This window comes from Bicyclus anynana, chromosome 10 (genome assembly GCF_947172395.1).
Source record: "Bicyclus anynana chromosome 10, ilBicAnyn1.1, whole genome shotgun sequence".
Classification (NCBI taxonomy): Eukaryota; Metazoa; Arthropoda; class Insecta; order Lepidoptera; family Nymphalidae; genus Bicyclus; species Bicyclus anynana.
In genome coordinates, this window is record NC_069092.1 from 17,011,967 (window position 1) to 17,028,185 (window position 16,219).

At 32.7% G+C, this 16,219-nt stretch overlaps 1 protein-coding gene across 3 annotated transcripts in view; it reads right to left on the reverse strand.

Annotated features, from left to right (window-relative positions):
* Window positions 1-5,034: 5,034 nt before the first annotated feature.
* The window catches only part of LOC112046971 (cadherin-89D), a 44,640-nt gene continuing 33,455 nt past the window's right edge, over window positions 5,035-16,219 (reverse strand). The window contains exons 9-22 of one of the 3 annotated variants that reach the window (XM_052883797.1): window positions 15,858-16,016; window positions 15,417-15,550; window positions 14,606-15,206; window positions 14,210-14,368; window positions 13,860-14,040; window positions 13,629-13,789; window positions 11,398-13,547; window positions 10,671-10,880; window positions 9,997-10,166; window positions 9,797-9,865; window positions 9,500-9,703; window positions 8,261-8,572; window positions 7,361-7,438; window positions 5,035-6,826 (exon numbers count right to left, since the gene is read on the reverse strand). In XM_052883797.1, coding sequence (XP_052739757.1) covers window positions 6,346-6,826; window positions 7,361-7,438; window positions 8,261-8,572; window positions 9,500-9,703; window positions 9,797-9,865; window positions 9,997-10,166; window positions 10,671-10,880; window positions 11,398-13,547; window positions 13,629-13,789; window positions 13,860-14,040; window positions 14,210-14,368; window positions 14,606-15,206; window positions 15,417-15,550; window positions 15,858-16,016 — 5,069 coding nt within the window. In that variant the 3' untranslated portion in view covers window positions 5,035-6,345. Of the gene's footprint in view, window positions 6,827-7,360; window positions 7,478-8,260; window positions 8,573-8,897; window positions 9,046-9,499; window positions 9,704-9,796; window positions 9,866-9,996; window positions 10,167-10,670; window positions 10,881-11,397; window positions 13,548-13,628; window positions 13,790-13,859; window positions 14,041-14,209; window positions 14,369-14,605; window positions 15,207-15,416; window positions 15,551-15,857; window positions 16,017-16,219 lie in introns of those variants that run through there. The other 2 variants (XM_052883796.1, XM_052883798.1) reach the window with 2 other exon arrangements.

Below are 16,219 nucleotides of genomic sequence, written 5' to 3' on the forward strand. Positions count from 1 at the left end.
GTTATTTAAAAGATATCAGCGTAAAAACAAAGCTACTTTGTTTTTACTTTGTTTTATGAGTAGGTACCTTGGATAAGTTTTCAGCCCTTTATTATTTTAGTTCTTATATTATTTTATTAAGATCATATTATTTTATTACGATAAGGCTTTGATAAGGTGTTCAAAGTTTTTCTATTTCACCTACCAATACAATTTAAAATAATCTAAGCAATACTAGTGGAAAAGTTGTAAAAAAGTTAAAACACTGCGAAAGGTTTTATTTCATAAAAAAATCCATTAGCAAGTTGTTTCCATATAAACAAATACTTGTTAACCACTGTTCCTCAAACTTTACGACTCTGATATCCATTTTGGCCGATCATTGAACTCTACGAATATCGTAGTGTAAGATCTAGTTGCAAAAAAAATTACACCAAATTTACATTTTTCTTTTTAACTTTTCTCGTTTCAACAGACTTCCGTGGAAAGACTTCCACGGGACTTGAAGATCTAAATATTTTGAACTAATATAAAATAATACCTTTGAATTCTTCTTTGTAGTAGGTACAAAGATGTTATGTTTTAGTCAAATCATTATTATTGATAACCTTTACTATACTTATAATGTATATTAAATCATACATCTTAACTGAAAAACAACTTTAATGAAAACATTTTGTAATCAATCAGCACCTATAAACGAGTTTTATGCGATAAATCGTTTTTTTTTTATTTCTCCTACTAATTTTAAAGATTTTACACAATCTACTTTTCATCCCAGAAAATCCATGGTTCCCGCGGGATTCGTGAAAAATTGAATTCCACGCGAACGAAGTCGCGGGCGTCCGGTAGTTAAAAATAACATAATGTGACGAAATTTATTAATCTTAGTTAATTGTCAACTTTTAATAAAGCAATAACAATGTGTACGACGTGTGTCCATAATACAGTTCGACTTAATTATCAATTGCAGCACGTCTGAGTAAATTGATTGGTTCGTCAGTTTTCGCCGTATGCTCTTGGCCTATATACAAATATTACAAGTTTAGATTGGAAGCGCGGTGAGACGTCTTGTTATTTTCGCGACGCTGTTTTCTTTATTTAAAGTATCAATTCGAAGACGGGAAAGACAATGGCCTGCGTCGGAGACAGTGCGGTGGCTTGCGCTAAACACCGACTATTGTGAATATTCAATTCAACTAGGAACCAAACTATAGTACGTTACACTACGTATAAGCTACGTTCTAATGGACAGAGAGTGTGGAATGGGCGGTGGATTTACAAGACTGAGGTCCTGGGCTCGAACCCCGGTTGGGCCGATTGAATTGGTCTGAATTGGTCCAGGTCTGGCTGGTGGGAGGTCTCGGCCGTGGCTAATTACCACCCTACCGGCAAAGTCGTACCGCCAAGCGTTCAAGATTTAGCCTTCCGGCACGATGTCGTGTAAAAACCGAAAGGGGTGTGGATTTTCATCCTCCTCATAACAAGTTAGCCCGCTTCTATCTTAGATTGAATCATCACTTACCATTAGGTGAGGTTGTAGTCAAGAGCTAACTTGTAAAGAACTATCAAAAAACCCTTCGCAATGGGAAAGGATTGAAAGAAAAGGGTGCGTGATTTTGAGGTATTTTTCCAAAATGCCCCCAATAAAAACAACGTAAACCTAAAAAGTCGCCACGGATTAAGGCCGGGGCTGGGCGCGCATTATTGTCCATTAATATTTACAACCCCTAAACCAGTTTATGAGCATGCACTTAATGTGTTCCACCACTTTATCATATAGCATCAGCGCCCGCCGCCAGCCAATTAAGGATTCATTGATTTTTAACACACAGATTGTGTAAAGTTAATTTCTTTTCCCTTTTAATCGAGCGGCGATCTGCTTCCACAGGACTGGGTTGTAACATCACCAACTCCCCAATTTCGGAGTACTGATAGTTTCTTAGAAGATGTATTATAATATGTTTAATCACACTAATATTATAACGGTGAAAGTTTGTGTGTAAGTGTGTGTGTTTGTTCCTCCTTTGCACTGCGGCGACTAAAGCGATTTGGCTGAAATTTGGAATGGAAATAGATTTTACTCTGGATTAACATATAAGATACTTTTCTTCCGTAAAAAATCCAAGGTTCCCGCGGGATTTGTGAATAACTGAATTCCACGCGAATAAAGTCGCGGGCGTCCGCTAGTATTAAATAAATCGAATCAGAATCGAAAAAAATTGTATGGCAAGTGTGCTATATCTTGTGATAAAAGTAATAATGCTATCTGAAAGAAACAAAATTTCCCGTGGACAATGTCGTCGTCTCCTAGTTGAACATATAATTGATTGTTAGACTAATCAGTGTTCGATATCGAATCCAAGAACCCATTACACGTTTCATAAATCCTGGTAACCAAATCGACGGGACACTCCCAGAAAAAATATAAGACAATCTTGAACGCAAACGCAAAATCATCATTAGCGTTGGGCTGTCACAAACTGTCATTACTTGCTTATAAACTACATAACATTCATGGATGGTTATGTAACATGTAAGTCAATTTTACTAAGTTAAATGAACTTACGAAAATTGTGGAAAACTAACTTTACAAATTAATAAGTAGCTACACAAAGTTTATGCTAACAAATTTGGTTTAAAATTTTCACAGAAAGTTGGAAAAGCTTTGCGACGCGTCGGGACGATTACGTAAATAAGGACCCAGAATATGTTTCAAACTTGTAAAAAGTAGTGTACAAAAAATCAAAATAATACAACTCTTTTTGACAGAGCTTGTCAGGGGAAGTAGTACTGTCATGCTTATTCGTACAGCCATTCAGCATTGCTGTGGATGTGTGCGCTGTTGCATGTATATTTTTATTTCAATATACTTAAAACTAGCATACATTCCACGGTTTCACCCGCGTAGTTCCCGTATCCATGCGTACCTATACGAGGATAAAATATGGCCTATGTTACTTTGTAGGTAAAGGGTAACTTTATAATGGTATTTTTTTTAATCGATCATGTAGTTTTGAATAAAAAGTAAATCTTAACAAACAAACAAAAATCAAATCTTACATCTACATTAGCTTAGATTTTTGTGCGCTTATCGACTCACAACAGTTAAACAGGCGATAGTGTGAATTTAGTACTGTGGTACTTTTATGAGGGTCATTGACCCATATCAATCAGTGTAGGGGTCGTATGACGTGTAGGTTTGTAAGACAATTCCCATTACCATAGTTAATTAAGTTACTGTCAACTACCTATTGCAATACGAGTGCTGGTTTGTGCTATAAAGTGAAGCCGAATTCGATAAAAGTTTTCGTTAATATTAATTCGATAGACTTTTGTCGATATTTTAAATTTTTTTTGTCATATTTCAATCAAAATCTTGACAAATTATAAACTGGAACCTTATTACGAACATTAGTATTTGACTAATAACTATAATAATGACTAGCGGACGCCCGGGACTCGTCCACGTGGAAATCAATAAAAACTTTCAACCCTTGTTTCACTACTTTAAGGGTTGAATTTTAAAAATTCTTGAATTACATTATATTTCGTATTTTTGTTATGATTTATAAACAATTTTTTTTAAATTTTAACTCTATAAATAAAGGACATTCCATACAAATTTTCAACTCCTATTAATATAATTAATTGTAAATGAGACCTTGGAGCAAAGCATAAAACCTTTTATGCTCTGCTCCAACGTCCCATTTACTATTATACCACAATTCATCATGATCGGTTCAGCTGTTTAGCCGTGAAAAGGTAACAGACAGAGAGACAGACTTACTTTCGCATTTAGGTAAAAGGTTCGATTTATTAAATTTATCAACATGGTCACCCTATTACCCTATACTATTCACCCACCATCGAGTGTAAGCGGAGACAAACTCCAACTGCTTCTCATGAGCATATTAATGTGACGCAATAACTCACTCGCATCCTTCCCAATGCCCCATTTATTTGCAAATGGTTTGTTTTTGTGAGACTATAACAGTGTGTCGTACAAAATAGATATTGTCCCGTTCATTTAGAACGATTTTCACTATGTTGCAGTACTTAGTTGAAATCGATCTAAAGGAGTCTTCACATCGCATCTTTAAGCCTTAATATCGAAGGTTAGGTTAAGAGAACGTATTCAACACCGAAAGCTTAGGGGTTACATTACGTTCCCATATTTCAAATGGTATTATTTAGTTTACCAGATTACTGCCATCGGACAACGAAAAAACAGCATGCATCTATGTACTAATGAATATATACTTCAAACTGATAACACAAAAATTAAACTCCAAATTAAAATACTTCAAAGTTTATTTTTTACAATTTACAATAGAATGATTTTATTTGAAAAAATAAAATCTTATAATACAACGATACTATAATTATCATAAAGGTGGTAATAGTTACATTTTTTCAACAATACCTCTCAATTTTAAAAATGGCACACTCATAGATACCTCCATAGATACCTAGAATAAAGGACCATGATCTCAGATATGAAAGAGCCACACAAGCCCTTTGTGTATTGTCATCTATCAACCTAAGATATTCTCTTCAGAAATGTAAATAGAATGGCTAAAGAAATGATAAAATGGATTATGTTTAAAATAGCGCAAAATATTTTATAAAGATCATTAGCCACGTCTCCAAACACTATAAATATCAACTTTCCCTTACAATTCATAACTGTTACGTTATATTTCACTTGTAAGCCTTTTAAATAGCTTTTTTACCTTTCTAGGGAATTTTCAATTTTTTTTATCAAGAAATTAGTCAATAAATAGTATTTTCATTTAAAAAAAAACAAACGTTTAATTTAAATTTGAGTGTAAAAGCCCACGTTAGAAACATTTATATATCAATCTAACAAAATATACGTAATTTGTTTAACACAAACTTATCATATTAACATCTATCTTGTGGTGATATTCAGTCGTGGGTAGAAATCAATTACTTCTGTTCATCATGTCAAAATTATAAAAACTTAGGTACTCTTTTATAATAAACAATATTTACATAAATACACTTAATATAATTTTATTTACAAATCACACAAAATATTTTAATCATAATCATCTAAATAGCTAGAATTTAATAATTCAAACACTGTTTGAATTACTCTCGTCGAAAGAATACGAAATTGTAATTTCTTAATTAATTTTCTAAATGAAACATTTTCTCTTGTTCATTAACCGCAGTATTTCGGTTCTCGTCACCTTCAAATCGGACATTTTCGTTTTCGGCAACTCAATTACTGTGTTAATTGATTTTCAGTTTTCAATCAAAATTTTGCGATGGGTCAATATAGAACAAATTTCTAATCTGTCATCCGATGAGATCCAATGAGATGTGCAATAAATATCTAGAAATTATGTTGTCTAAGCTTATTAATAAAAATACATTAGTTTAATAATATAATTAGCAATGAAACAGCACAGCACAGTCCTAGTAAGATTGTCTGCAAATATTTGCTCTGTATATTTAAATAAATTTATGTTTAACGTCGGGTGGTAGTGAAAAGTCGAATACGAGTATAGAATCAATATTGCCTTTGTGTACCTACTCGTCGAAAAGCTTTGTCCAAATTTGGTCAGACTTATTACCATGGAAACTTGTTAGGATTAGCAAGCCATAACAATTCTGTTCAAGGCAGCTTTCATATCGTAATACTCGTAAATCAGTCGAAGGACAATTGTTAATATCATAGAAGTATCTGTTTTATCAATGGGCAAATGTAATAAAAACAAATTACAATGAGGTAACCAAAATGAATCATCATTTAAATATATTATGCTGATTTATCTCACTAAAACTGATTAGAACAAATACACTGCGTTTGTTTAGAAATATTTTATCTAAATATAAAGTAGGTACTATTTCTACTACTTTAGTGAGATTTTCAGGTAAGACAATTTGAAATCATAACTTATTTAATTAACAGTAGATAAAGGTTAGTGTCTCGATTCGCTTAAGTTTTATTACGAATTCTCATCAGTAGGTATCACTTTCAAGTTTAGAATCAATCATCATCAGTTTTTTTCTTGTAATTAATAAAAATTTATTCTTTCAACGCACTATTTACAAAACCCCCCATTAGCTCTTATTTTTATAGTATACAATATTTTGTCAATATTTAAGGAGTTAAGCCCTTTAACTATTAAACATTACTATGAAATAAACACATCAGTTTAAATTCTAAAATAACTAAAAGTTAAATCATTTTTAGCAGTTATAGCAAAATAATTGAATTGAGCGCTGTTCATTATTAATGTATGAATCATGTACTTTTAAACCTTAAGTCTATAGCCTCTATCATATATTTTTACAAATCAATAACAGATATATAATATGTTTTCCTAAATACTATAAGGGTCTTGCAAACATGATTCTTTCACTGCCTCTCCTCATAATTTCCGCTGTTGCAGGAGTAGCAACAAATACTGTTTGATTTAAATCTAACATACTATTATTTCTGTTCTTTGAATTCAACCTTCTATCTAGATTAGTATCGAAAACATCGTCTACTTCACTATGATCATAATCGACCATTGGTTCATTGACAACATCATTTCTATACTTTTTCTTGGAATTCAAGAAATAAGGTTGTGAGTTCACGTTGGGTGAAGAAATTTGTCTAGATACATTTCCTGAACCAATTCTCTCAAAAGTTGGGAAATGTTTCTGTAAATTCTCAGAGAAACTTTGCCGTCGATGATTGTATCTTCGAACGTCTAAGGGTTGATTGTTGAAAGAAGCACGTCGTATGAATCTGTTTGCTGCATCAGTGCGAAATAGTTTTCTTTCTTGATTGTGATTCGATTTAAGCGAGTCTTCATAGCTGCATCTGTAAATTTATTTTTTAAATATCAATAATTATTATGCAACCGGATTTTATACTTTTACATTAAACTTTTGCTGATGATTCGTTTGCAATGCTACAACATTTATTAATACGTCTTATATATTATGTAGTTTATGTCTTGTGTCATATTCAAATATTTTAAAAGTAACTCTTAAATGTAGGCTTCCACTGATCCGCATCGTACGGATCGCATTGAAAATATTGTATTTACCGTAAAACTAAAAATCCGCTTAATGCGATGCGACTGATACGTACGATGCAGATCTGTGAACGCCTATCATGTGTTCTTACTGTGTCGTAACAAATAATCTATCATTGGACGACTATCGTCTCTAGTTATTCCTATATTCTCATTGAAAATATATCATCACAGTGAAGACAAGTTTTGGACGACAGTTAATACTCCCTAGGTGATATATATTGGTGAAATCTTCAAGTTTACGCATTTCCACGACTACTTGTGCTTGTTGATAAAGTGAGACCTGCGGATGACGAACAGGTGGATGTGCAACATACCCGCTGCTCTCCTCCGAGGTGTGGACGTTGGAGCGGCCGCAGTCGCACCGCGCGTCCGCGATGCCGGAGTCCTGTCCGCTGGAATGCACTGACGTTAGCGACGTGTCATGGCCCTTCCTACGTGCGGATGTACGTGTGTGTTAGTGGACATGTGCAGACATGTGCAGACATGTTGTTGTTGTTATTTATACGAATATGTACGAACAAAATTTAACATGGGTACTGTTCGATTAAATTACGTTGAAATTTAAACCAAAACTTTTTTTGGTTTTTGTCTTTAGTATTAGGTGTCCAAATGAATATGAATCAGATCATCTCAAATATTTCATCTTATTTTGAAGATGACAGTTTTTGTAGATTTGTTTATAAGGATTTCTTTTCCAAACTGTGTGTAATTTTTAAATTATAAAATTAGTTTTTTTAAATATTAATTACTAAAGCTTTACCTCTCACAATTTTTTTCCCTTCTGTTACTGTTCAATATTTAATACACGAATCTTGTTAATTATTCTAATTAAATGACAAATTAACTTATTTACTACAAGAAATTATCTTTTTGAGTCTTTTTAGATGTGTTAGCTACATAATTAACGAAACTTTTGTAAGTAAAAGCTTGTAGCACTTAAATTGATTAATGATTTTAGTAGTTAGTGGAGTGTTACAGTATACAGTACAGTATGTTATGAAATGAAAATTAAAAATGATTTAGGAAAACAAATGGCAATTATAGCATTATTAATAATATAATATTAAGAGATAAATAAATTAAGCTAAGTATCACAAAGTTTAATAACCAGGTATCTTATTATTAATCAGTATTAGTAATATTATTAGGAATTATTATAAAAGAAAATAACTATAATTATTATTTCCGGTTTAGTATACAGAGATATAACTTACCTCTTCTGCAGAGGTCGCTGATTGAATTTAATACAAATCCTTTCGTGTTTTTCTTTTGCATTTATATCAGCAAATTGCCCTTTCACACATTTCTGGTGAGCCTTCCCAAATTCTTCCACCGTGTTGCCATGGGGACAGGTTTTCTTTAACGTGCTCTGGTTTATTACATCGATGTAGGAATCAGCCTCACTGTAAGACTGATTCAATTCCTGGCACTGATTGTTTCCAGATGGGAAAAGACCTCCGTATTTAGTTAAATGCTCAGTTGAGAAAGCGTTAAGACGTTGTTGGGAAAATGGTTTGTGGCGATTTCTGTTAGGGCAAAGATGGAAAAGAATTCAGTCAATAGAAGTGTAATGTTATTTCTAGATGAAACTACAGATTTTAATATAGTAAGAAAGATAACAAAGAAAAGATCTAACTAAGGATAAAGGAGCTCCATACTAATAATTACTGATAATTAAATTAAACAGCAAGTATCATTACTTGCTGTTTAATTTTTAACTGGTAGTTTTAATAATATTAATAAAAAAAATATATCGACACAGTCAAGAATAATAACATACATAATAGAAACAATCAATGCGATCCATAGGATGATAATAAAATCATTAATCAATACTAAAATGTTCTTTATTCAAACTAAATAAATTACACAACTATTTAATAAATTATTATTAAAATTAATGAAATAAATTAAGTCCAGAATAATTAACTACGTATATAACTTGTGGTTTTAGATGAAGTAATGATGGGCATGCTTTCTTTTGTGATGGTGATGATGTCTGAAATGTGTAAGAAAAATATCACTCACCTTTTGTTGAAAGCTAATAAAGTCAAAGTTCAAAAAGATCATCTTTGCATAATGATATTGAGACAACAAAGTAATATTTCAAAGTTTATTTTATGTTGTAATGTAATTCGAGAAACTCGAAGTAAGCAAAACAATTATATTTAGCAATGATAATTATGAAACTAGTTTTATTTTTAGAATATAAATATTACGTCCAATTTGCAGATAAAGTTAAAATTCAATTAAATAACAAATAATATCTTTATTACTTTTAATATATTATTATTTGTGAATCAAACTATGGAATAATCAATGATTCAAAAAATATTCTTGCACAAAAAAAAACTAGCATAGGTAGTAACTAAAGTAGTTGTTATCCTAAAAAAAAATACTAGAAATCAATGATAATGATTGTGAAATGTACGGCAAGAAAAATATATAATTACCGTCGTGTCTTCCTAAAGCACAGTATGCATATAGCGGTAGTGCAAGCGCCGATGAACACTAGACATCCCAAAGCCACTACACTTATTTCCATTGTACTCAACATTTGAACACTCCTGGCCTGTACCATGGTGGTACCTCCCACTTCTATAACTCTGAAGCCGGCCAGGTTGTGGCGGAGAGAAGTTTCTCTTTTCATTATTGATCTGAAAGAAGCCATTTTAAAATTAATCTTGGGTAGTTTGCTTAATACATAAATATTTTAATTAAACAAACTAATGGTCAAAAATACTACTCACTTTTGAAGGACCTCCATATCGATGATTGAATTAGATATAGGATCAACGGCGTAAATATACATGTCCGTTCTGAAAAAAAAAACAATTTTCACATGAAAAATTAAGTGCTGATAGATAGATATTTTCACATTTATTAATAAAAGGAAACTGCATTAACCAAGTCAACGACTGAATTGAAAATATTTTAAAAGAGTACGTACGCGTAACCTTCCATAGAAGCCTTCGCACTTGATTCCAGTCGTCTCACTCTGACGTCGAAGCCTGTTATGTTGGAGAGATGTTTCACAATACTGTCCATCTCTGACTCAACTTCCATTGGCTTGGCACCTATGACCATTACTAATTGCTTGTTTTCATCCAGCACATAAACCTGAAGAAGCGATTTTTATAGAGAATAATTTTTACTTTAATATATTTTTTAATTCGCAAAGACGTTTTAGGAGTGAGTACGATAATAAATAATCAACGGGTCAAGTCGTAGACCCTTTAGTGTTAAATCAAATCAAACCATGAGACTATAGAGCTAATGAGAAGAACAACATGTTTATCTTTTTATTAATGTTAAGGATTTAATGTTGGAATTTGCAGTTTAATTCATTTATACTTGAGGCTTTTGCTGTGTGTAGGTAATCTCGACCAATAGAGGCAGATTTGAAAATATCGTTTTCTCTTTCGTTCTATAAGAAAGATAGGTCGATATTTTCGATATCGACCTTCGGGCTTATCAGGATTCTATCGTCAGTTATTTTTCGACAATATTATGTCTTTTACACTTCACGAAATATCTCGCAGCGAGCATTTTAGGTCTACTGGTGAGGTTAAAAATTGTCTTTGTTCTTGTAACAACTTTACGATCATTAATAATAATACTTACAAAAACGTTAACGATAGCAGATCGGCCATCGTCAGCGCCGCGTCTGTCAGTCGCCTTCACATCGAAGCCCAGCACTCGTCCCGCCGCGCGCGCCACGCTGCCCGCCACGCGCACTCGTCCCGACACGGGCTCCACCGTGAACCGACCCCCTTCAGAGTTTATGAGCTGGTAGCGAATGTCTGCGTTGATGCCCACATCTGGGTCTGTTGCCTGGTAAATTATTTATACATGATTATGTCAGATATTTAAAAACCTTTGAGGGAAGTGGCTTAGCAACTTGAAGTTTCTTACAACACCACTTTAATTCTGAAGATTCTTCAATAATACACAGAGTTTGGCTAATGAAAGTAGAGACTGAAATCGCCCACCAAATAAAAAAAAATCGCAGTAAATTCTGAAAGTTATAGTGCAAATACTGAAACCGAGTTTAATACTTATTTACTTATATATAAACAAAAAATAAATATTTGAACAAATTATGAAAACGCATGTTTCTTTTTTAATTTTTTTATATGATTTTTTAAATTTGGCGGGCGATTTTAGCCGCTACTTTCATTAGCCAGACTCTAACCGACTGAGCCAAAATTAAAGAAAATCTGTTACGCTTGAAATAGACAACTAACATATTATTAATTATATTTCTTTCTTTCACTTTCCCATTAAATTGTGCTATTCATATTAATTATATAAAGTTTGAATACTATGTATAAAAATCGTATAACGTTACCTGCAACTGAATAACTTCATAGCCAAAGGGTGCAGTAGTGGGTATAGCTGTGACCATGGGTCGTCCACCATTGATAAATCTAGGTGCGTTGTCATTTACATCTTTAATTCTCACAACTACTTTTACATCAAACTTAGACATCCCTTCGAGGATATCATCTGAAACTGGATAAATCATGTGAGGTAGTTCTCTACTAATCTTTTGTCTTTCAACCCTTACTATGATTTCATAAGTACTCCTGTATTCCCGATCGGGACTTTTGATAAGATATAATGTACCGTTACGTGGATCGATAACAAATGTTTTCTTTATATCTGTATCGTTTTCGTTTTGGATAAAATATTTCATTTTAAAGTTTTCATAATATTCTGTTAAGTTGACAGTCACCAGCTCAACTGGAGTGTGAACATTTTCTTCTATCTCTAATTCGTAGTATCTTGATATAAATACCGGCTTATCGGAAACTTCAATCTCATCTGGTATATCAATTATACTTAACATAACTATTGCAGTAGAGCTCAAACTTGGTGATCCTAGGTCTGATGCGACTACTGTAACATTATGTACTTTTTGACTTTCATAGTCTAATTTAGTTGTTGTTGTTAGTATACCTTCCTTGGAATCAATCGAGAACATGTTAAGCTGATTCTTTCTTTGAGGTAAACTAAAAAGGATTAGACCATTTCCATTTCCAATAAAATCAGAATCATTTGCATAAATTCTTGTAATTGTAGTACCTATGGGTGCATTTTCTTCCAAAGTTGCCTTGTAGACTGGTATCATCATCACTGACTCAAAGTTATGATTTGAAATTTCTTCTGCTTCTGGATGTTTCCACTCTAATAAATCATCATATGCATAGAACTTAGGAGCATTGTCATTAATATCTAATACTTGAATTTCTACACTCACTGAAGATGATAATTTTTTATCATTTCCGTTATCACGTGCTACTACCGTCAACGTATATTTATCTTCTTTTTCTCTATCTAGAACACCACTGACACTAAACACACCATTTAGAGGGGAAATTTCAAAAGGAATGTCTTTACCTGAAGGTTGTAAATAATACGTTAAATTAGCATTTTGACCAAAATCGGCATCGGTTGCATCAACTTTACCCAATACTCTTCTACTATACTGAGCCTCTTCTACGTTGAAGTTATACCATGATTTTTTAAACATTGGGAAGTGATCGTTGACATCTTTAACAAAAAATCGTATTGTAATCTGATCGTTTAATTCTCCACCATCCAATGCAGTAACGTTTAATCTAAACTCTGACTCAGGCGGTAAGGCCCTTGCAACAATAATATGCCCATACTTTTCATTTATGACGAAGTATCTTTTGACTTGTAATAGATTAGGTGGTAAAGTATATGGAGGTAAAAAGACCTCAGAAGTAAATTCATGCCTTATTTGACCGTTTAATCCACTATCCATATCTACAGCAATCAACTTTAATACAGTCGTTCCTATAGCAATATTTTCTGGCATTAGAAAAAGAGGTGAATCTGTCGTCATAGGGTATTTATTCTTTGGTTTGGCTTCAACTTTACTCACATTATTAGTTATATTATTTAGTGTTTCTTTATATATTTTTACTACTGCAGTTTCACCAACTTCTAATAAATCGACTGGTTCTCCCAATGGGATTATTATTTGATTAAATTTAGGTGCATTATCATTTTCATCTAATACTGTGATCGTTAACTTTGCTTCTGACTTTAAACTACCTTTATCTCTTGCCACAATTTTCAAGGAATATACACTTTTTTCTTCTCTATCTAATTTATTACCAATGTATGACACTATACCCGTTTCTTCAGTAATACTAAATAGATCATGTCCATCCCCAAAAATAGTGTACATAAATACAGCATTTTGGCCTGTATCTGAATCTTTTGCTCGTATTTTATTTGTCATTGTAACTTCTGTTCCTGTTTTTGCATTCTCAGTAATCATACCTTCATATGATAACATTTCAAAAATAGGTGGATTATCATTCTCATCATCTACGTGAATTGTGATTTGATATAAACCTGCTCCAGAGATAACGCCCTTATTAAATTCAACAATTACCGTCATCCTGTATGTATCTCTTTTTTCCCTGTCTAATGCTTTCTGTGCATAGATAGTACCATCGGGCCCTGTAAGTAAAGTAACAAAGTAAAAAAGGATTTATAATTATATTTAAATAAAATCATTAAAATAACTTCTAGTTCTTTTACCTATAGCTATTTCATCAGCAACGTCTTGTTGGTTGGCAATCAAAAACTTAATGTTTCCACTATTGGAATCAAATGAACTAACATTAACGGGGAAAATATGTCCAATAGTGGCACCTGCTATATTTTCCTTGACATGAAACACAAACGGCGAATGTGTTCCTCTGAAAAAGAAAAGCGACGTTATTGTAAATTCAAGGACCAACTTAGAAAACTAAAATACAGAATAATTACTTCAAAAAAACACCTCTCTCGTCATTTACATCAACCACGTGGACAGTTGCATTAGTTGTTATTGTTACGTTTAGTTTTTCAAGTATTGCTACGGCTTCAAAGTCATACAGTGGTCTTTCGAATTTAGAAAGTTCATTTATAACTGTGATTACACCTGACCTCTCTTCTACTGCAAAAGGCACTGCAAAAAAATACAATTTTTATTAAAAGGTTATATTAGTCCAAAACCATAGACTACTACTATACTGCTACATGAACTGATGTTTATTTTAGTTTTTGTCTCATATTTTACAATGTGCAAGTGTTCTCTGGGGGAGGTGCCTTAGCATTATGAATTACAAATTACAAACCTCCTTCTTCATATCCATGTAACAAATCGTAAGTTACGTCATTTTTTTCTGAAGCATCATTTACTTTTATTTGACCAACACTTGTACCGACACCTACATTAGATCCAACCCAAAATTCATATGGCGCACCTATGAAGTTAGGTTTGTCTGATTTTGAACCTTAAAAATACAAATAAACGATAAAAATTTAAAGCATTAAAATAATTATTTTTTTATTACTATTATTACAGCTAATTTGTTGACTAGTAAAGAATTTAATAACAATTAATTTATTTTAAAATATTTATTATAACTATATGACAATTTTTACTTTTAAAACAATGATTATAAAAGATTGTAGTGAAATGTCATCTTCAGATACAAATAATATTTTTTTGCTAATAGGGGCATGCTTACCTTTTCGATTTCCAGTAACATCAATCGTAACAACCGCTAACGAATATCGTCTTTCACTCGGATTTGCAGGCTGATCAGATGCTTCAATAAAAAGAGCATGCCTACCTTCTAATAATCGAGATTCTACCAAAGTTATCACTCCAGACTTAGCATCAACTTGAAATGGCGATGTAATAGTTAAATTACTAGTTCGTTGTAAATCATATAACACTATGCCATTTCTACCTAAATCTGGATCAACTGCTTTTATTTTACCAATTTCAGTACCAATTTCTGCGTCAAATCGAACTGAGAATTCGTATAAATTACTTGGTATAAAAACTGGGTTATTATCGTTAGCATCTAGTAGAGTTACTTCTACTGTCACAAATGACATTAACTGATGTATTTCTTCCATGAATTCTATGTTATCGTTACTGGTTCCAAGTTTATCAGGAAATACGTATGTTGTTTTGTCTTTTACTGGTGTTCTAATTGTGGGGTTTCGGTGCCATTTGGACAGTCTTTGCTTGTCTAGGAATGTTCCAACTACACTTGGATTCTTTTCCTTCGCATATACTTTCATTCGTAATGACGAATGTTGTTCTCTATCCAGTACACTCTAAAATGCAATGATTTTATATTTTAAGACTATCTAAACAAAAAATATAATAATCCAAAGAAATTTGAAAAGTGGTCAATCAAAAATATGTATTAATTGCATATTGAAAATTGTAAAAAACATGTCAGAAAATATGCTCATTATGCTTATTATACTCGCAGACAAAATCTTGATTCACATGTTTTAACTTTTCTGTAGAAGTATACTTACTTGATTCCTGACAGTGAGCCATCCAGTTCTAGGATCAATAGAGAACGCACCTCTTGGATCGTTCAATTGGAAGGTAAACTCTCCGTTGTCTCCTTGATCCTTATCTGTGGCCATCACTTGTAAAACACTGAAACCTGTTAAATATATACATTGTTAATATTGATTTTTTATGGTATAAGACGCAGATTTAGAATTTAGTTAGGATCACGTAAATTAACGCTAATAATTAATGCTATAAACTATTAATATAAATTCAGATGTAAGTCTCTTGGTTTGCAACGTATAAAATTTCAAATACTCAACAGACCATTACGAAATGTCCGAAATTATATTTTTTCGAAAAAAAAAGTATCTTTAATATTATTCTTAATTAAACTGTGGTGTTAAGTTGGTCGACAAAATCTGCATGATTCTAGTCTGGGCGATTTATTTTTTACTTACCATTAGGTAAATTTTCAACAATGCTGATGTTATAAAAATCCACTTCGAACTCCGGCAGGTTGTCATTCAAATCCAGTATCTCGACTTCAACGCGCGCGACTGCCGTCTTCAATGCGTTGTCCACTTGCGATGCTTGAATTTGTAGGACGAATGTGTTACCTGTAAATAATTGTGGAGTTAGTATAAGCAGTCCAGAGTTGAGAATCGTTGGTGTTACACCGTGTGCTTCAGTTAGTTCATTAAGTTGCTAGTCCAGGTCATTAATATCCGATGGATTGCGCTACAAAATCAATTTCTATAGTTGCCATTAATTTAACAGTATCACCTTAAACCCGCCCATTGGAGTAGGGTGGTGAGTCTAA